The following is a 22,104-nucleotide window of genomic DNA, read 5'->3' as shown; positions in this document are numbered from 1 at the left end:
TAAAAATCAACAAAATAATTCTCTGAACTTCGGTAAATCTCGCGGATACTTGATTACACACCCTTCATTTATTTCAATTACTGACGAACCCGTAGAGTCGACAATATATAAAATCTAAGAAACGAAAAAAGTTCGAGATTGTTTGTTTGGTTTGTTTTGAATTTCGCGCAAAGCTACTCGAGGACTATCTGCGCTAGCCATTCCTAATTTAGAAGTGTGAGACTAGAGGGAAGGCAGCTAGTCATCACCACCCACCGCCAACTCTTGGGTTACTCTTTTACCAACGAATAGTGGGATTGACCGGCACGTTATAACGCCCCCACGGCTGAAAGCGTGAGCATGTTTGGTGCACCCGGGATTCGAACCCGCGACCCTCGAATTACGAGTCGAACACCTTAACACACTTGGCCATGTCGGGCCGAAAAGTTCGAGACGTTACTGGCGTAGCCGAAAGTGCAAGAAAACAAAGTTATATCAAACATTGAGGACGTCATCGAAAAGAATGTAGCGCAATCTATTGTTAAAACTGTGAACTTACCTTAAGCTAGTAGTACGCGCAGTGTCCGATAGATGCCGATATCGCTGGGTTTCCCTCGAAAATTTGAAATATCCCGCGGTGGCCCTGTGAATTTGCCGCGGTGCACATTTTGGGGACTACTGATATACTGAGATTGGCCTTCAGATGTTGTGGGAGCAGTAAATTTGCGCGAGTTTGAAAGAAAGCTTGGTATATATACGAATCATAAAGGGTGACTTTAATAATTGTTTTATTGTTTGGTGTAGAGCTGAGATGGACTAATAGATTCTTTGTTGTCCACAGACAATATTTTAACTCATTCCAAACGTCAACATCCATGCTAAAAATGTAAAATACTTGTTTCCCTAAACTTACTATGCTCATTGTTAAGTATGATAAAAGACGATGTACTTACACTATCAATTCCCTTTAAAGTTTTTAACACCTCAATCGTATCCCTTTAACTGTTCATTATTTGTGTCTTAAATATAACATTTCACGTTTTCATCAAACTTAGGGCTCTAAACGGTAATTATTAATAGAGCTTTATGGTTTTGGGTTTATTTTCTTAACGCCCTCTATTAGCTATAAACAGTAAGTAGACAGTGTGAGTTGAAAGTGTAGTCTGTAAGTAATTTATTGAATTGAATAGTAAAGTATTAAATTAACTCTTCTTTTTTCTGAACTTTAAACATGAAAATATAAAATATCTAGTTCAACTGAATCTTTCAATTTTTCACTCAGTTAAACTTTCGAAGTAACTGCTGTATCGATAAAGGCAAGCACTTGAAACAGTGAAAGAGTATATTGTTGTCTTTTTTTAAGTTTGAATTGTACTGTTGTAACTTGCACTTTGGTTTAAAATTGGTTGTTACTTTGGTAGACCGTACTGAATAAGGTAAAATCACGTCTTGTGCCCAGTTTATTCAGTGTCAATGTTAGAAGTAGAACTTAAAAAAGTTAAGAGATTGTGATTTTTGCACTATTAACTATTTTATATGTTCTACGAATACTGTCCGTTAGCAGTACTGATACTTAAAGACAATACAGATAGCTTTTGTAATTTTAAATTAAAAACTTAAACCATAAACCGTATCAAGTGATTCTAAGTATACTTGTAGTAAGAAGTGAGGAAATAAATATTTTGTTTTTAATTATATATAATTAATATAAAAATGTTTACTATTACGTTATGTAATTTGTGAATGGTTTGAGAGGGTATATTCATGTATAGCCAGTGAATGTGGAAATTGGAAAGTTTCAAATGATTCTTTAAGCAATTCAGTTAACTGTGTGTGGAGCTAACTGATCTGAGATGTTATTACATTAGTGCTAGGTTGATAGTATAATACTGGTATTATAATTTACAAGTAGGCCTACTACTAATACAAGTAATATTAGTTCTAGTAAATAATCACTATAACTACAATTATTTATACAGTGTTCCAACATCCTATTTTAAATTTTTTTCTTTAGCATTTGTGCCTCATTGAAGTCTTTAAGTTACATTTGGATGTTTTATTGGACTTCTAGTCCTGTTTGTTAAACGGTCTTGTATTAATTGACATCTGCAAAATGAATATTCCAAATGCTTCACTGAAGGTAAGTTTGAAATCAGTACTTTAAACTTTGAAATATTAAATCAAATATATATATATATAAAACTTCAGATTAATAGTTCTTGTTGTTGTTGTACTAATTAATAGTTTAATTGTTGATTGTAAATACATTGTATCTGGATGTTAACTTACCTCAGTATATTACATAGTAATAAACATAGAAAATATAACAATTAACAGTTTTGGTAAACTCTGTAAATCTTCAGAAATGTATGACATCCTTAAACACAGGGTAATAGCTACTGTGTTTCCAAGAATGTACATTAGTAAAAAATGCTAGGGCTATAGAGGCTAATTCAGTTGGCACTCAGGTATACTAGTCTTTAGTATATTTGAGCCTTTTGCCAATCAGTGCTTACAGTGACAACCAATGTATTCAAATGGTTTTAGTGGAAAGCCCAGAAATGCTAGAACTAGAGTTTGTTTGCTAGAGGCTGAAGTTTGTGTTTTACCTTTGTAGACCAGTAATTATATAAACTAAGAAGTTTTACACCAAGGTGGCTCACCCAGTCAGTAACTATATAAAATGAGCATCTTTGATGGTTAGGGTTTCAAACTCAACCCTCAGATCACAAGTTGACACCAGGTCTGGTGCTAAAATAGAGGACGCTTAGTGCTTTTGACAGTGTGGTTGCTGAAACCTATGAATTTTTGGTTTCTATAGTGAATGTAGGAGCGAATATTGCTGGAAAAAGTAAATTGAAAAGAGCTGTGTAAAATTTCTGAAGAGCTGCTTTAGAAGTGAGGGTATAGAAATAGATGTGTGCTGTTTTGGGAGAGTTCCATTGTGCTAAATGTGGAAATTAATTATTTTGTTGGTTCCAAGTTTTGAATGAAATGAAAGATTGTTAGGGATATGCTTGGAGCAACAGATGGACTCTGATGTTGAACCTGTGAGAAAGGTTTCAGGATAAAGGTGAACTGTATGTTAGAGATGGTTTCCACTTAAGCAAGCTAGGTAGTAGGAAAGTATCTGATAATGGTTAGTTGCTTTTATCACAAAGGTTTACTACAAGTGACTGGATGTGCTAATTTTTTAATGAAACATTTTTTTTATTAGAAATAGCCAGTTGAAGTTTTCTGAAAGTGTTTAGGAAATAAGATTGTTTTAATCATTCATGTTATTTAATATGTACTTTCTTTTTCTGAATAGGGTGTCTTCTTTATCCACTTTATCCTGTCACTGTGGTGAGTATGTTGGGTGTCTTCTTTAACCACTTTATCCTGTCACTGTGGTGAGTATGTTGGGTGTCTTCTTTATCCACTTTATCCTGTTACTGTGGTATGTTGGGTGTCTTCTTTATCCACTTTACCCTGTCACTGTGATGAGTATGTTGGGTGTCTTCTTTAACCACTTTATCCTGTCACTGTGGCGAGTATGTTGGGTGTCTTCTTTATCCACTTTATCCTGTTACTGTGGTGAGTATGTTGGGTGTCTTCTTTAACCACTTTATCCTGTCACTGTGGTGAGTATGTTGGGTGTCTTCTTTAACCACTTTATCCTGTCACTGTGGTGAGTATGTTGGGTGTCTTCTTTATCCACTTTATCCTGTCACTGTGGTAAGTATGTTGGGTGTCTTCTTTAACCCCCCTCGGTGTGGATTCCTGTACGTGGTGAGGGGACCTCCCAGGGAAGGTTCTGTTCTATCTGGTTACCTTCTCTGGGATCTAAACATCCACCCACGTGTTTGCCGTGCGTGGCGACCCGTGAAGGGGAGGAGAAGATCCTGGTGGTTGAGGGGTCCAACCCTAACACACCACTTTGGCCTCGAATTCCTGTAGACGGGCGGCCTTTGGGTGGCCCCCCTTGGGTCAATCGGCTGGTCCACTTGGGCTAGAGTCAACCAAGTACCAGTGTTGGAAGTTCTCAACGGGTGTTGTGGACATTGTGCCTGATGCTGGTGTTTGGGTATAGTGCTCACGAAACCCTGGCGTTGCTGCATTGTCCTTGCGTGACTTTGTAGTGCGTCCCCTTGTAGGGCTCCATGGTGGGTGGGGTCAGTGGGTACCGAACTTTTTTTCCTTTTCCTATGGATCCTCAAAAAAATTTAAATAAAATTGTAAAAAACAGTCAATGGGTAGCGACCACGTCTTGAATACTCAGAACAGCAATCTTCAACATCAGTAACACATGTACCTCATTTTCTTATATTACATTCTCTTTCGAAAAACCTTTAGGGCAAATGTCCCCTTTTTTTTATTCAAAAGGGACTAGAGGGACTTGCTGGCTCTCCAAAATCAGTAAAGAAACTTGATCTGGTGACATATTAGTTGAAACATCCACATCCCAACACAGTGAACTCCTGTTGAAATCAAAGGCAATTGGGGATATACCTATTGAGGTTACACCCCATGCTGCCTTGAATTCTTCACGAGGAGTTATTGTTGAAAGGATTTGAAGAACGTTCCCGAGTCAGAGATTCTCGCTGGTCTCTCCACTCAAGGAGTTTCTGCAGTGAGCATCTCCACTCGCAAAGATGGAATTACACTGCCAACAAATACCCTCGTTTTAACATTTACTTCACCACGTGCACCTGCCACTATCAAGGCAGGTTATCTCATTGCAGGGTTCGCCATACATACCAAACCCTCTTGATGTTTCCAATGTCAGAGATTCGCCACTCAAAGACATCTTGTCGTGGTTCCCTGACATGTGCTCGTTGTGGAGGCAAGGACCACGATGCCTATGACTGTGACATGAACCCACATTGCGTAAACTGCAATGGTTCTCACCCTCATACTTTCATTCTTGCCCAAAATGGTTGGAGGAAAAGAGGTGCAGCGTTTGAAAACGACACAACATTAGTTATCCTGAGGCTCGGAAATTGCTGTCCACAACTCCATCTCGGACATATGCTGCTGCACTTCATTCCACAACTACAGTGGGAGTGCAGACAGATCTCTGTGCCTCCAAAAGAATCGTTTTCAAAACAAATGAAAAGCCTTTTGACCTCCGTGGTTAAAAGGTTGATGAATCAACTACCACACCTATCTCTGTCCCTCCCATACCTTCCAACACACCTCAAGATCCTTCAGTTTCAAATACAGGCATTTCTTCTGATACATCTTTTCTCCCACCACAAGAGACAACACAATTATTCGTTCGGCCCTCAGTCACTAGATTCCCCTTCCAATAACAAAAACCTGCCCACCCGACACAGAGCAGGATCCATGGAGGTTGATAGACCTCCTCCAACTAAAGACAGTAAAGAAAAAAGACGTGGTCGTAAACCGAAGGGTTCTCCAGCCACTTCACCTACCCGTTCTTAAAAATGGCCACCTTGATACAATGGAACTGTCGAGGTTTACGTTCTAATCTGGATGATATCAAAACGCTGATTGCTTCCTACCATCCTGTTTGTCTTTCTTTACAAGAAACACTTCTCAAAACTGCTGATACTGTCTCCATTCGGCAGTTTTCTCTGTACAGAAATGACAGGTTGTGTGATGGTCGAGTACATGGAGGGTGGCACTGTTGGTTGATCAACACGTGCCCACCCTGTCTTTGTCACTCAACACACCCTTGGAGGCTGTAGCCATTCGTATTTCCTTGGGTCATACCATCACTGTTTGTTCTCTGTACCTGTCCCCTGGAAAGACTTATGATCAATCAGATCTGGATGCTCTCGTTGAACAATTGCCATCTCCGTTTCTAATCCTAGGGGATTTTAATGGACATCATCCCCTCTGGGGAAGTGCTATTATTGATGGGAGGGCCGATCTGTAGAGCGGATGCTCTCTGATCACAATCTTTCTCTTTTCAATACTGGTTCTTCCACTTACTTTCATGCACCTAGTCAGTCCTTTACCGCTATTGATCTCTCAGTTTGCTCCCCTTCATTATTTTCCCATTTTTCATGGAGGGTTGACAGTAATCCACTAGGCAGTGATCATTTTCCAATCCTTATAAGAGAGACTGGCGTGGTCGATGCCACCCTACCAGCGTGCCCGGTGGAAGCTGGATCAGGCAGACTGGTCCACTTTCACTGCTCTCGCAGAACTTGATCCTGCCATCAGAAATCAGCCATCAATAGACTACTGTGTAGCAGCGGTAACTGACTGTATTACACATGCAGCTGCTCAGTGTATTCCTAAAACCTCGACACGTTTTCCACGATATCCTCGTCCGTGGTGGAATCCTGCTTGCCACTTAGCACGGAAGGCTCAAAAGCGGGCCTGGGATACTTTTCATAGATATCCCACACTTTCAAACCGGTTGCTTTCCAACGGCCCGTGCACATGCTAGGTGGGTAAGACGTCACAGCCAGAAGGAATCTTGGATTAAGTTCACAACCAGTATATCTTCTACCACCAGTTCCAAGATCATATGGGACAGGATTGAAAGGTTAATGGACACTACAATTCTATCCCCTCTCGATCTTACTCTCTGATGGTCAGGAGGTGACTGATGTTGAACATCGCTAACACTCTAGGTGAAAGCTTTTGCGGGTATCTAGCACTTCTGCTTGTTCCTCCACCTTCCTGGCCATCAAGACTGGGCGGAGCGATCACCTCTTTCCTTTCGAACTAACTGTTTCTTTGACTATAATCGTCCTTTTACCCTGGTGGAACTAAAATGGCCCTTCATCGGTCTGCCAGTACGCCTGTTGGACCTGATGATATTCATTATGACATGCTGCACCATTTATCTCCTGCTTCTCTTAATGTCCTTCTGATTGTTTTCAACCGATCTGGCAGAAGAATGTTTTTCCTGATGCTTGGCCAGGCTATTATTTTACCTTTCTCTAAGCCAGGGAAAGATCCCAAGATTCCTTCAAACTACCGTCCAATTGCTTTGACAAGCTGTCTCTGTAAGACATTAGAAAGGATGGTTAATGCTCGTCTTGTTTGGTTCCTTGAATCAAACAACCTCCTCTCGCCCACCCAGTGTGGGTTCCGTCGACAACACTCCACCACAGACCACCTAATTCGCCTTGAAACATCTATCAGAGAAGCCTTTCTCAACCGCCAACATCTTGTATCAATATTCTTTGACATAGAGAAGGCTTACGACACAACATGGAGGTATGGCGTTTTGCGAGACCTCCATACATATGGGTTACGTGGCCATCTACCCATGTTTATTAAAAATTTTTTAATGGACAGGAGATTCCAGGTTCGTGTGGGTTCGACACTTTCCGTTCTTTTGTACAGGAACTTGGAGTCCCTCAAGGATGTGTATTGAATGTTACACTCTTCAGTATAAAGATAAATGCCATCACTGAACAACTCCCTCTCACTGTTGCGAATGGGCTGTATGTCGATGACTTTCACATCTCATGTCAGTCGTCAAACATGAGATATATTGAGCGGCAACTACAAACCGCCCTCAATTGTGTAATGGAAGTGGACTATGGCGAATGGCTTTAATTTCTCTCTCTCAAAACTGTGTGCATGCACTTTTGCCGTCGACGGGTATTCACCCTGATCCTGAACTTCATATCGGTGGAGTTTTGCTGCCAGTTGTCCCGAGACCAAGTTCTTGGGGCTTATCTTTGATCGTAAACTGACCTTTATACCACACTTAAAGCAGCTTCGGTCAAATGCACAAGAGCACTGAACATCCTCCGTGTTCTCTCTTCTACCAGTTGGGGCAGATCGCTGTTCAATGTTAAAGGTATATCGTGCTCTTATTAGATCGAAACTCGATTATGGATCAATGGTCTATGGCTCTGCCAGACCCTCAGCCTTAAAGATGCTGGACCCGTTCATCACCAAGGACTTGACTCTGCACTGGGGCTTTCCTACCTCTCCAGTTCAAAGTATATACATTGAATCTCATGAACCTTCTCTACACCTTCGCCGTTTGCAACTATCTTTACAATATACTTGAAACTTCATTCCTTACCAAAGCATCCCACCTGGAAATGTGTTTTCCTTCCTCGGTGGGCAGTACTTTTTCAGAACAGACGATCTGTCATTGCTCCGTTTGGCCTTCGCATCCGGAAGCAATTGGATGAATTGGGTCTGTCCTTGGATAACATTGCATGTTCCACAGGTCGGCCCATCCCACCATGGCTTATTACAGCCCCAAATGTGACCTTTCTTTCAGTCACCTAAAAAAGGCAGATACTCCAGATTGGAAGTACCGTCTTTTATTCAATGAATATCTTTCAAACAATCATTCAGTTCCTATTTATACAGATGGTTCCAAATCAGGTAATTCAGTGGGCTCTGCTATGGTTTGCTATGGATCAGTAGTTGCATGCAGAATCCCTTCTACAGCTTCTGTGTTCACTGCTGAACTGTATGCCATATCTCTTGCCCTGGATCATATTGCAGCTGAGCAGTACTCCAACTGCACTATTTATACTGATTCGCTTAGTTCTATACTTGCCTTGGAATCGCTACACGTTGGCTCACATCCTATTCTCGCTGATATTCAGAACCGACTGGCCCGTTTCTCATTAGCAGCTACTTCAATCCAGTTTTCTGGATACCAGGCCATGTTGGTATTCATGGAACGAGCTTGCAGACATGGCAGCTAAATATGTCTGCTTCAGCACCATCACTCCTATGCCTATTCCGTTACATGGACTATGGTGTTATCTTCAAGGGTCGGCTCCGTGCCAGCTGGCAGTCCACTTGGAGTGAGCAACGTGACAACAAACTTTTCAAATCAAACCCAAAATTGGACTTTGGCCATCTAGCTTCCGTAAAGTTCGGAAGGAGGAAGTTGTTCTCACTAGGCTACGCATTGGTCACAGTTTTTTAACTCATCATTTTCTTTTATCTGGAACTGATGCACCAATGTGTAATTTGTGTAACACTCAAATCACTATCAGCCACGTTTTACTTTCTTGCCATCGTTACAATTCTCAACGACGGCAATATTTTAAACATATTTTTTCCCAGGGTCAATCTGTAACATTGGACAGAGTTATTGGTGATGGTGACTCTGTCCACCTTGATAATGTTTTTAATTTTTTAATGGCCATTAACCTTTTTAATCTCATTTAAGTGTTGCATGTTTATTCATTACACCTTTTTAATTGTGGTTCCTTTTTTTACAGTTTTAATCTCTCTCATTCAATTTGACATTGGACAATAGCCAGAACATTAAATAACTTCGACACCAGGACTGGAAGGCCAACTTCAGGTGACTAACACTCCTGTTTGAACTATCCGTTTGAACTACTCGTTAGTCATCCTGGCGAGTTGTTATTATACTTTACTGCATATCATTTCACACTTTTACTAATTAACTTTTAGTACTGGCCATATTGACTCATAACCCGGAACCAGGACTGGAAAGACCAACTTCAGGTGACTGGCGGTGGTTTTATACTTACCTGTTAGTCTTCCTGGCGGGTTACGATCATTACCATTCTGCTACAGGTAGTTCTTTACAACCTTGTTGACTGGATGTCAACATTGGTTTTTACGCCATTTTCTGTCTTAATTGCCGTTTTGCTTCTATCTTCAATTACTTCTACAAATTTTACTCCATTTACTTGACTTTATCCTTTTACTGGACATTTGGCTACTCATTATTACGATTTTATGCGGAGTGTCTTTTAAAACTTTTACTTTCTTTTACATTTTGATAATAGCTGCTATGACACATAACCCAGAACCAGGACTGGAAAGGCCAACTTCAGGTGATTGACGGTGGTTCTTGAACTTACCTGTTAATCTTCCTGGCGGGTTATGATCATTACCTTTTTGCTAGAGTAAATACCTTACAACTTCTTATACTCTACCTTTTATCTTAACATTGTAGACTAGGTGTCAACATTGGTTTTATACTTTTTTGTTTTACCTTCAGTTCCATTTATGTCTATTACTACATTTATTTATTTATTTATTTATTTTTTTACATTTTTACCGAATGTCTGGCGCAGATAGCCTCGCTGCTTTGTGCCATAAAACACTAAATCAATCAATCAATCTTTAACCACTTTATCCTGTCACTGTGGCGAGTATGTTGGGTGTCTTCTTTATCCACTTTATCCTGTTACTGTGGTGAGTATGTTGGGTGTCTTCTTTAACCACTTTATCCTGTCACTGTGGTGAGTATGTTGGGTGTCTTCTTTAACCACTTTATCCTGTCACTGTGGTGAGTATGTTGGGTGTCTTCTTTATCCACTTTATCCTGTCACTGTGGTAAGTATGTTGGGTGTCTTCTTTAACCAGTTTATCCTGTCACTGTGGCGAGTATGTTGGGTGTGTTCTTTATCCACTTTATCCTGTTACTGTGGTATGTTGGGTGTCTTCTTTATCCACTTTACCCTGTCACTGTGGTGAGTATGTTACACACTGATTTTAAAATAAGTATCTGTAATTCAGCTAAGTTTTTATTTCATGATACACAATTACTTTGTAACTTTTCATTAAATAAAATTTTATGGATCTTATTATTTAAGAGCACATTTGACTCTTTAAGCTAGTGGTGTATCCAGAATTGATTCACTGAGGAGAAGAATGACATGGCACGAAAGGATGACCACTTACGGGAAGGTATGATGGGTTATATTGGCATACGTTTGTATACAGCTGAAGGAATTAGGTTACCAAATTAATGCGAAGGACAGTCGCTTTTTATGTTCTGCTATTTAAAACCAGTGGCTTACGTATGACCCGGTGTAGTGTACATTAACTGACCACCAGGTGAAACAATAACAGTATTAAAAAGGACATTTAAAGGTATTTCTGATGCACAAAACCTCTAAACAAATGTCTGAAAATATAACACGTGTTGTATAGTAATACACAAAGTGGAAAAAAAAATTTGTAGTGTAACATATTATGAGAAATCTAAAAAATTATTAAAATGGAACAACTTAGATCACTGAAATAAAATATGTCAATTGTGTGAGTTTTTTGGTAAAATATGAGGATAGGTAAATAAAATATCAAAATATCATCCTCCACAGATAACCTTTTGTGTGCTTTATGTGCTTAATTATAGAGAAACAAAATCTTTTAAAAAAATTGGGTTGGGTTGCTTAGTTAAGTAATGATAAAAGTGAAAACATTGTGTGAAATATGTTACATCTTTTCAAATGCATATTAACAGAATTGCAGGTATGCAGTTTTAACTGTATTTGTTTTTATATAAAACTTGTTTATGTTTAACATCAATGGGAGCTATGAACCATTAACTAAGGAAATTGTACAAATATATACCCTGTTAGCTCTGAAAAACAAAGTAAAGGGTACTGCTGTATCATTGAGGACTTTATGGTTCAGTTAAGTATAGTGTGATACTTAAGAAGTCTATTGTATCTTTCACATTACAAGCATCTACATGTTTTCCTGATAAAATTCTTAACATCAGGCACAAAATCTTACTTGAATATCTTCTGCAAATGTTGTTTAAACTATATTTATTGGTATGTTCTAGTAAGTACTAGGAGTTTCTTGTTCTAGTTGTGTAAAATGTTTTTAAACAATAGCTTATGATGTTGTCTATGGAAAAAGTTCACAATGGATTGAATAGAGCAGTTTAACCATTTCTTTCCATGAATCGTAAATGTAAATAAGTAATTAAACCAGATATAACTGAGTTAAAATTTAATGGAAAATATTAGATAATTCTGCATGTAGACACAGAATTAAGATAATCTGAAGAAATATTTTATGTAATGAGTATTCTGTTTATATTTACATTAAGGGCTCTTCAAAGTCCTTGGCTTCCCTATTCATACCTATACTATAACTTAATTTTTGTGGGATGTTTGTTATGGAGTCTTCAATGGAAAGATTCTGATGAACCAGTCTTTATGGTAAGTTCTTGTATCAATTACCTTGGTTTTAATATAGTTAAGAACCTTTAGATTACAAACTTTAGCTTTCAAATCTATTTTTATACTGTGGTAAAATAAACAATTATTGCTAGATTTAAATGTTAAATACACATATATGTGATAGTGTCAAAAGTATTTAATTTACCAATAAAGAATTCCTAACGTTATGATCTGAACAGTTAAGTTTTACAAACACACACTTTGTCGATGCTAGAAATGGTCAGTTTCCCTCAACGGATGAACAAAATTGAAAATTAATTTCTGGGAAACTCTAAATCATCCAAAAACTAGTGAAACAAACAAGACTTTCCCTCTTTCTTTTGTATGTTAGATTGAACAAACAAAAATAGTTTGTGCTAACTAATGATGCTGGTATTTTGGTGTTTGATTTTAAGTTACAACCTTTTTCCTTCTTGTTAGGTACAAAATTTTAACTATGTAATATTTTTGTATCTATTCTGTCATTCTCCAAAATATAGTTTTCATGCCATTCGCTTATTTGAATTTTAAGTTTATTATAATCTGTTATCTTCCTCTATTTCAGGCCTTAGTGATAGATGCAATTTCTATTCTACTAGATGTCGCCACCATTTCATTATATTATAAAAACACACATAGTAGGTGCAAACTATGTTTATCCATTTGTATATTTGTGATTACAACATTATTTTAATGGAAATACGGAGGTTAATTTCTGTCTTTCTTCAGAACTTAGCAGAGAGGTTCATACTGTATCAAAATGGTTTTGAATCATTGCAACCTGGTTACAGTTCATATTGCCACATATGGTCTTGCTCTGCCTGATGAATCTCAGAGCTGGGTTCCCGTTTCAAGAAGGCTGCCATGTGTGTCTCAGTCACAATATTCATCCCTTCATGAGATTGACTGTTTCTGTAGTTTAGTAGCACAGCATTCCGTAGTTGCTGTGTCTTATGACTTGACAAATGTGTTATGGAATAGCATAAGTACCACTTTCATGCTCCAGCTGCTTGAAGTATATGATATGTGATTGAACTCGTGCCATTTTGTTTCCAGAAAGATGTCTTGTTGATTGTTTCACATCTTTACCTGACCATTTTGTGTCCAGAAAGATGTCTTGTTGATTGTTTCACATCTTTACCTGACCATTTTGTGTCCAGAAAGATGTCTTGTTGATTGTTTCACATCTTCACCTGACCATTTTGTGTCCAGAAAGATGTCTTGTTGATTGTTTCACATCTTTACCTGACCATTTTGTTTCCAGAAAGATGTCTTGTTGATTGTTTCACATCTTTACCTGACCATTTTGTGTCCAGAAAGATGTCTTGTTGATTGTTTCACATCTTCACCTGACCATTTTGTGTCCAGAAAGATGTCTTGTTGATTGTTTCACATCTTTACCTGACCATTTTGTTTCCAGAAAGATGTCTTGTTGATTGTTTCACATCTTTACCTGACCATTTTGTGTCCAGAAAGATGTCTTGTTGATTGTTTCACATCTTTACCTGACTATTTTGTGTCCAGAAAGATGTCTTGTTGATTGTTTCACATCTTTATCTGACCATTTTGTTTCCAGAAAGATGTCTTGTTGATTGTTTCACATCTTTACCTGACCATTTTGTTTCCAGAAAGATGTCTTGTTGATTGTTTAACATCTTTACCTGAAATGTGGATGGCTTTTGTCATTGACCTTTGAGCTTTTAAATTTTCAGCTGTTACAAGTTGCTGCACTTTTTTTTTACCATAGCAGGGCAACAGTATGTTGCAAGTATCTTTCTAGATGGACCCTATCCTGGAAATTCTAAATCTTGCATCCCATGGGTCTGAGATTATGAATACTTTATGCTTGAAAGAGATGTAACATATCCTACATAAAAGCAATAAGTTTTCAGTGGTATTAGAATACCTACAAAATAATGTCAACATGTAGTTCTGATACATGCTGTTGCATCCTTGTTTTTCTATCAGCCATGGTTGTTACATGATTAACATTTTCAAAATCATTTTGATATAACATGCATCCCTCTGTATGATTCAGTGTTACTGTATAAAATAAATAATTGAGATCTGTTTCTTTACCTTGTTATTTCAACAGAATTGACTAAGCTTTATAGGTACTTAGTGGTTAACATTGTGTTAGTATCTTGAAGAGGGTGTTGTGAGATTGAAGGTACATGTAAAATTAAGTACCTAGGTATTTTTATCAAGGTTACATGTGTATAATAGCAGCAATTATCTTGTTTTATCTTTTATTTTAATACTGTATATCTCAGATTTAACATTTTTTTCATTTAAACATTTCTAGACTAAATGAGCTTTCTCCATTGAAGCACTAGTTATTTTTATCTTAAGAAAATTCCAAGTATTTTAAATTATATTTAATTATGTATTTATGAACCAGAAATTGTTTTTTACAGTCTAAAGTGCAAATATCTACTCTGTATTCCAATACTTTAATCTTGGCCAACAAATAACTTTTTCTCACTGCTTCCCAACTGAAATTTATTTTCAGAATTTTAACTTCTTCTCAATACCATATCTTTTTATAATCACCATGGATAAAATGGACACATCAGTAATGATTTTTATCATAAGTTATGAAACACGTGTTGCGAATATTAATGAAAAATATTCTTGCTTTTGCCTTTGTGCTACTCGTGGTGTGTGGTTTCTAGTGTTCATTGGTCTTTCTCTACAAAGTTCCTTTTTGGGGAATTTACCTACTTTGTATATAATGATATACTTTAGGTCTATAAACATATTACATATTATTTGTACAAAAAAAAAGTTAAACAGTAATATTTTGTTATACAATTTCACAAAATCTGATCAAGAACTTGGATTTTTAATAATTTAAATGTTAAATATATTAATTTTATTGTTTAAACAACAGTTTGGTTGTTGTTTTCCACAACTACTGTACATATATTTGTATTATGTCAAAACCTAATATTCCAAATTAATTCCTTACCTGTAAGTAGGATTATAGATACTTTTCAGTAGGGATATTAGAACAGTTTCATTATATGATGTTACCAGAATGACTTTTAAGGTTTCAACTCTTTATTTATTTAAAACCTTTCATTAACGTTCTGTCATGTGTAAGGCAGTTGTTAACAATTTTCACTGTTATGTAAAACATAAAATGTGTTTGTTGTCAGAGGTACAGCAGTATGTCTGCTAGAAACTGGGTTTCGATACCCATGGTGGGCAGACCACAGATAGCCCATTGCATGGCTTTTTCCTTAATTTTCAACAAACAATACATCATTCCATTCATGTTAACCTGGTGAAGTGACATCACCATAAATGCCATACTCTATATACCTGTCAAAAATAAACAAGTTTTAAATTCTGTTTGTTTTATAAATGTTCTGTTGTTTACAGCATTACATTTTGTCTTTCTCACCAGATTACACGTTGCTTGGAATCAAATTCAGTGCTGGGTATCCTTTTTACTTTTTTTTTTTTTATCTGTGATCTTTTACAACCACAAGTAACAGATTCTGTTTGCTATTAAACTGTTTTATAGTTTTCATATTTTTAGAGACAGTGTTGTAAAGGAAAGTAATTTTGGTGTAATATTCGATTACTCTCTAATTCCATCCAAGCAGTGTGTTGTTACTAGTGATAGGACAAATGGAATTTTTGGTTGTATTTACAGAAATATTGAATATAAGTCTAAAGAGGTTATAATTTCATTGTATAAGTCACTAGGGTTAGATCATTATTTGGAATATTGTATTAGATTTTGAGTCCCATACCTTAGAAAAGACATTGAATTGCTGGAAAGGGTTCAGAGATAGATTACTAGAATGATGTCTGGGATAGAGGAGTTGTCAAACAGGAAGTGGTTGAAATCTTTCAAATTATTCTGTTGAAAAAAAAAAGTTGGGGGAGGGATCTAACTCAGATATTTAAGATTGTAAAGGGAAATGATAATGATATATCATCATTTTTGTAATTTAACAGTGAGAATAGTAGGAACAGGAAACATAGCATAAATATTAGTTGAGTAGGAGTCATCTTCAGCTAAGACAGTTTTATTTTTCTAACAGGGTGGTTGGCCTTTGGATGTTGTGGAGGCAATAAGTCTAAGTGAGTTTAAGAGAAAGCTTGATAAATACATAAATGGTAAGGGTTGAATTTAGGATTATTTCATAAATTATTTATTAGTAGTTTATTAAATGGACCATTAGGTCTCATGTTGTCCAAAAATGTAATGTTTAACTACCTGAGATTGCCAAAGCTGTAAATTCACATGCTGTCTTCTTGAATAAAAATTTTATGATTGCACTGTACTTTAAACAGGTTCCATTTTACACAAGTTAAGCTGAGATTGTATGCAGGTTATTCACTTGGTCATATATATACAATGTCAGTGCAAAATAAAGCTAGTGTAGTGATGTCATAATTGGATATCTGTTTGATGTCAATGGAAAGCTAGCACACTAACATTAAATCAATTGGATTTGGTATGTACGATGTCTCAAACCTAGTGTGTTATATTTAACGTCTCTCTGATCTAATTGCAAACCCAGTGCACAGTCACGTGCTAAATTGAATATGTGTATGATGTCGGTGCATGGCTCCCACTTGAAAGTTAGAATCAATTGACATAACTTTGTTTGGATATAAAATCCTCTTCCATGAAACCACATGACATTTCAACTTTTTTTTTTGTAACAACTTTGGTTTCAGGCAAGTGTAAACTAGATACTTAGTCATGACCCAAACCCTGGCTTCCTAGAGTTCCTGACCATTGATCTTCCAACTTCTCAAACTTCTGAATGAAATAATTTCAGTTTTCTCTTCAACCTGAGGCTTAGCATTAAGCCAATAATACTGTGTGTATACACACACACACTTTGTTATCAAAGAAATAGTGCATTTGATTCCGTGACTTGAATTAAATATTTGTGTACACTATAAATGCTTCTAAATAGGCTGTTACTATCCAAACTCAAGTGATCTGTTCTTTGCCTTTGCTTTTAAAGGTTTTCAGTTTATTTCATTCTACATAACAAAGTTGAAGCATTATAACTTATTAATTAACAGTTCCAATGTTTGCAAGTTATGAACAAATTTTAGGGGAGAGAGTTAGTCTGATCGGGAAATCTTCATGCAGGTAGATCAGGATTCAGGAGTTTGAAGCTCAAATCAGGTACAACTGTTTTTATTATTCCTTCTTTTTTCTTAAGATAAAACTAAATATTAAAACTTGATTGATGATAAACTGCTTTGAAGTGATTAGCTCTTAACATTTGAATGGAGCAAAATGGTTTTAAATAATGGTAATTTATCTATACAACTAGATGAAATCATAAATTATAAGCTGTAACATCTAAATTGTGACAAACTATAAAGTATTTTTTATTTATTATATATTTGGAAATCTCCTTAACTGTATTTGTAGAATGTGTATTTTGAATCTTATCCTCAGAGTAGTATCAGTGTTTATCCTCTTCAGAGTCTTCCAGCAAAGGGGAGGTCGTTATAATGATCTCGACATTCTAGGGGTACCTTCAGGTTAGTAAACTTGTTTTGATATGCATTGAGTTGTCTATAACTACAGTTTTGTATTATATTCATATGGGATTGTCTTTTGAAAGTAATACTATTCTGTAAAAAAAAAAAAAAAATGTTATCCATTAATTCCTGTCTGGGTACCCCAGGAAAGACATGATCAATAGTTAGGCCTAATTCACATTGTACTATACAAGATTTAATTATCAAAATTAGAGGACTATAGGAAAATGACTAATCAAATTATTTACTATTTATGTAAAAATGGCTCGTTTGGGTTGAGAAAATTTTTTACATTGAGGAGTGAACAACGTTTCAACCTTTTTCGGTCATCGTCAGGTTCACAAAGAAAGGAAGAGGTAACTGACCGGGAGCTGACCACATGTTTGAAAGGGGTTGTGTAACTGAGTGTCCGAATGTAGAGGGTGTCCTTAGATGTTTGAATATATAATTTTATATTATTTATTTTATTATTATTATTTATTATATTATTTTTAATATAGTTATAAAGGCGTTCCTTTATATTGGTTTATTTTGGGTTTGAGCTGTTGTATAAGTAAGGCTTCTTTAATTTAGGGTTTGTTTATGTTTGTTTCTATATTTAGTATTTGGGTGTTTTCTATGGTTATGTTGATTTTATTTGGCTTGCAGTGTTCGAAAACATGTGAAGGTGACTTTTCATGCTCTTTGAATCTGGTTTCCATTTTTCTACTTGTTTCTCCAATATAGAAGTCGTGGCAGTTATTACATTGTATTTTATAAATAATGTTGGTGTTGTGTTTGTCAGTGTAGTTTTTACATAGTATAGACCTCAGTTTTGTGTCTGGTTTTTGAATAAATTTGGTATTAACTGGAATGTCATATTTTGTTACTAGTTTTTGCCAAATGTTGGTTATTTTTCTGCTGATGTCAGGAATATATGGTATACAGCAGTATATGGTTTCGTGATTTTTTAATTCATGAGATATATTTACTTTTGTTAGTTGATTTTGCTTTTTGTCTAGATGTGTGCGTATAATGTTTTCTACGGTTTGTGGAGGAAACTTATTGATGTTGATGAAGTATTGTTTTATTTTGTCTAATTCATCATTAATTTTATCTGGTGAGCATAGTTTTATGGCTGTGTTTATTTGGTTTCTTAGTATGTTGAGTTTTCGTTTTGTTTCATGTGCTGAGTCCCAAGGAATGTATAGTCCAGTATGGGTGATTTTTCGGTGGATTTCTGTTTTGAATTGTGTGTCAGTTCTTGTAATTTTTAGGTTAAGAAATGATATTTGATTGCTTTCTTCTTGTTCACATGTGAAGTTGATGTTGGGATGTATAGAGTTAATGTGATTGAAAAAATTAAGTGTATGTTCTGTAGATGTGAATCCTACAACTGTGTCATCTACATATCTGTACCAGTATAGTGGTGGATGTAATGCTGTGTTAATTGCTTGTGTTTCTACTTGTGTCATAAAAATATTGGCTAGAACTGGTGATACTGGGTTGTCCATGTTTTGACCATTTGTTTGTATATAGTTGTGGTTTTTGAACATGAAGTTTGTTTTCATCGTGGTGAATTCTATGAGGGTTGCTAATTGGTTACTGGGAATGTCTATAGATGGGTTAGGGACTCGGATATAGAGTTCTGAGGCTATCTTGTAGGCTTCAGCAGTTGGGACTTCTGTAAAGAGGAATATAACATCAAAACTGGCCATTAAGGCTTTATGATTAAGTTGCTTGAGATTAGGCTTGAAATTAAAAGAGTCTTTGAATGAGCTGGCTGATGTTACATATTTGGAGAATGCCCATACTATGTATTTACCAAGATTGTAATTAAACGGTTCATATGTGGACATTATTGGTCATAATGGACAATCTGGTTTATGAGGTTTGGGGATGCTGTATATTTGTGGTGTGTGTGACGTGGTTTTACATAGGTAGGAATAAAGTGTTTGTGAAATTGTGTTGGATTTTTTCATTTTTAGTAGTATTTTGTTTAGTTGTGTTTCATGTGTCTTTGTTTCAGTAAATAAAATTTACTGAATTAAGAAACAAATCTAAAAGTGTTACGACAGAATAAAACATACACTAATAATTTTAAAATTGAAAGAGGAGTGATTCTGTAAATATACTCTTTACTCCCGTGCCACGAAGCACACGTTTGATTAATCGGCAATGTTTTTAAAATTGTGACTCATAATAAAACTTTTAACTTTGTTACAGTGAAATATCAATAATTATCTTCTAATCAAACTACTGGTGTTATTGAATTTTGTGTTGCTGTGTATATATATTATTGTAATTATTATGTGTTTGGTTTCAGAATAACACGTTAAAGTTAACAAGGCTATTACTATTAGTTTGCTCAGAACAGTAATGGTTAATTAAACATTTGTTTTGCTTTAGTTAGTTGTAGTTATTTTAAATGGTAATCTTACAATACAAACTTGTGTATAGCATCAAGTGTATATGTGGAAACAATATTCATTTTTCAAAATTTAAATATAAAACCATGAACTATTTTATATAATATGTTTTAACTACATATGAATGTTTTATTTCAATTATATGGTTTATGTGTAAAATAAAAAGGTTCTAAATTGAATATAAACTAGTAGTTATGATGATGTCCTTGTTAAGTTATACAAATTGAAGGTCAAATATATTTTTCATTACAGCCCTAAAAAAAATGCATACAACATGTATTACTAATAAGGTATGAAGAAAATAACAACAGTGACATCTGCACAGATGTATGCACATCAAAAAAATATTTATTTATTTATTTATACAAAGTGACTGAGATGTGACCACAAAGTGACTGAGATGTGACCATTCTTAGTTATTTGTCATCATTATTCATTGATGTTTTGGAGTTTAATTCAAGACTAGAAATCACAATAAACCCAAAATAATCAGTGAAATCCTTCGTAAGCAATCACATTTTACCAGTAATAATTTAGCTATAGACACCTGATAACATCTGTAGCAGAAACCAGCTGTTAATCATAGTCTTAAGGAATAGTCTGACTTTCAAATATAGTATACAGACTGAGCTGCTGTTATTTATAGTCTTAAGGAATAGTCTGACTGTTTCAAATATAGTGTAGAGACTGAGCTGCTGTTATTTATAGTCTTAAGGAATAGTCCTACTGTTTCAAATATAGTGTAGAGACTGAGCTGCTGGATAATTTGACTAATCAACTATATTGTTTGTATCATCCTCCATGGATCATTAGTGGATCAGAACATCTCATACATCCAAATATCTTTATTTTTAGGTAACAGAACCTATTCCAAACTCTATGCTTTTTTTCTGTGCAAGGAATTTAACTGTTAGTGTAGAGATGTTTTTATATAATATGGAAGAACACTAGATGGTCCATAGTGGTGTCATTTTTTTTTTTCTAATTTAAATTCTTCAATATTGACTTGATACTTACAGTTTCAAACGTGAGTGTAGTTAATAGTATTATCCTTGTAGTGTACACCATTATTAGCACCTGCAATTATGTTGCATTTAGCTGTTTTTTGTGATGTAAACTTAACATACTTTCTAAGGGCAACATCATGGGTTTATCATAAGAACGTTGTACATATATCACATTTAGCAGGTTTACCATAATGTGAAGTGGTAACAGAACATGCAGTTGTTTATGACATTAATTTTTATTATACAGCTGTTTTTTTTATTTTGTAATATCATTATGTTTTGAGGAAAATTAATTAGATATAATTACAGAAAATCTTTTATTATTTTTTCCTTAGGCTCTAGAGGAATCTATGACAATATTGACTACAGTGGTCAACAAAGTGTGCCCAAAACAGCTGTTGATACAGGAAGTCCAGTCCATGAAAACAGTCCGGATACCATGCCATCTCCATATCACAGTCCATAATTCTCATTTGAAATATATTCTGTACAATCACCTTGAATTTCTTGGGATTTGAACAAATATACAACAGTTATTTTTGAAATAATTAAAAATAATTCATTTGTGATCATACGTTTTTGCACATTCAAACGTGACTAGATTAGTGCTTGTTGAACATTAACAAGGAAACATTAAGATTCTGTATTTGAAAGATCGTTAGTCTTCAAAAGTCATTTTACTTTCACTAAAGTTTTCTTGCATCTAACACTTAACTTCAAAGATGTCTTTTTGTTGTTTACATGACAATATTTTTCAAAGTGTGTGAGATTTGAATTAAACTTGTAAGTTTTCACATGTTTCAAGTTTATTCCAACATCTGGATATGTTGTGTTGACCGAGAAGGTTTCTTAGAGAAAACATCATTTGATATAGACCTAATATATATATATATTGTAAAATAAAATCAATAAATGGTCTTTTGATTGAATATTAGTTGCGACTTATGTGAATTTTTGAACACACTATGTTTAAAATTATTGTTTACTTAATGTAAAGTGAACAATAGATTTCTGGTTTCATATAAAACATTTTTCAACACTGTCATTTCAGTGCTAAATATGCATGGGCTGGTAATATCTACACACGCAATTGAAGGTTTAGTATTTTTAATACCATTTTATAACATTCTGTGTATTTCACAAACACCTCTATAACAATTACCACGATGTCAAAAGCTGATAAATCTTAAATATCTCCACATGAATGCTTGAACTTGTGTGAAACAAAAACAAATGTCAGATTTCAGTATAATGTAAATCACTGTGTACAGCGTTCTGGGATTAATAAAACTGCGT

General features: G+C 35.4%; 1 protein-coding gene across 4 annotated transcripts; it reads left to right on the top strand.

Moving 5' to 3' along the window:
- Positions 1 to 1,102: 1,102 nt before the first annotated feature.
- On the top strand, positions 1,103 to 21,742 carry LOC143254275 (type-1 angiotensin II receptor-associated protein-like). 4 transcript variants are annotated; one of them, XM_076509173.1, is made up of 8 exons: positions 1,103 to 1,144; positions 1,994 to 2,119; positions 3,290 to 3,324; positions 11,753 to 11,864; positions 12,430 to 12,502; positions 15,277 to 15,310; positions 17,281 to 17,393; positions 21,144 to 21,742. In XM_076509173.1, exons 2-8 carry the CDS (start codon positions 2,093 to 2,095, stop codon positions 21,272 to 21,274), a joined length of 525 nt encoding a protein of 174 aa, XP_076365288.1. In that variant the 5' UTR covers positions 1,103 to 1,144; positions 1,994 to 2,092; the 3' UTR covers positions 21,275 to 21,742. The 4 variants fall into 4 exon arrangements, with proteins under 4 accessions (XP_076365288.1, XP_076365289.1, XP_076365290.1 ...); XM_076509174.1 differs by having other exon boundaries at positions 1,118 to 1,295; XM_076509175.1 differs by lacking the exon at positions 1,103 to 1,144 and adding an exon at positions 1,186 to 1,415.
- The last annotated feature ends 362 nt before the right edge of the window (positions 21,743 to 22,104 follow it).

This window comes from Tachypleus tridentatus, chromosome 6 (assembly GCF_004210375.1).
Source record: "Tachypleus tridentatus isolate NWPU-2018 chromosome 6, ASM421037v1, whole genome shotgun sequence".
Lineage (NCBI taxonomy): Eukaryota > Metazoa > Arthropoda > Merostomata > Xiphosura > Limulidae > Tachypleus > Tachypleus tridentatus.
The sequence above is the reverse complement of the archived record's forward strand: the minus strand, read 5'-3'. Positions and strand labels throughout refer to the sequence as shown.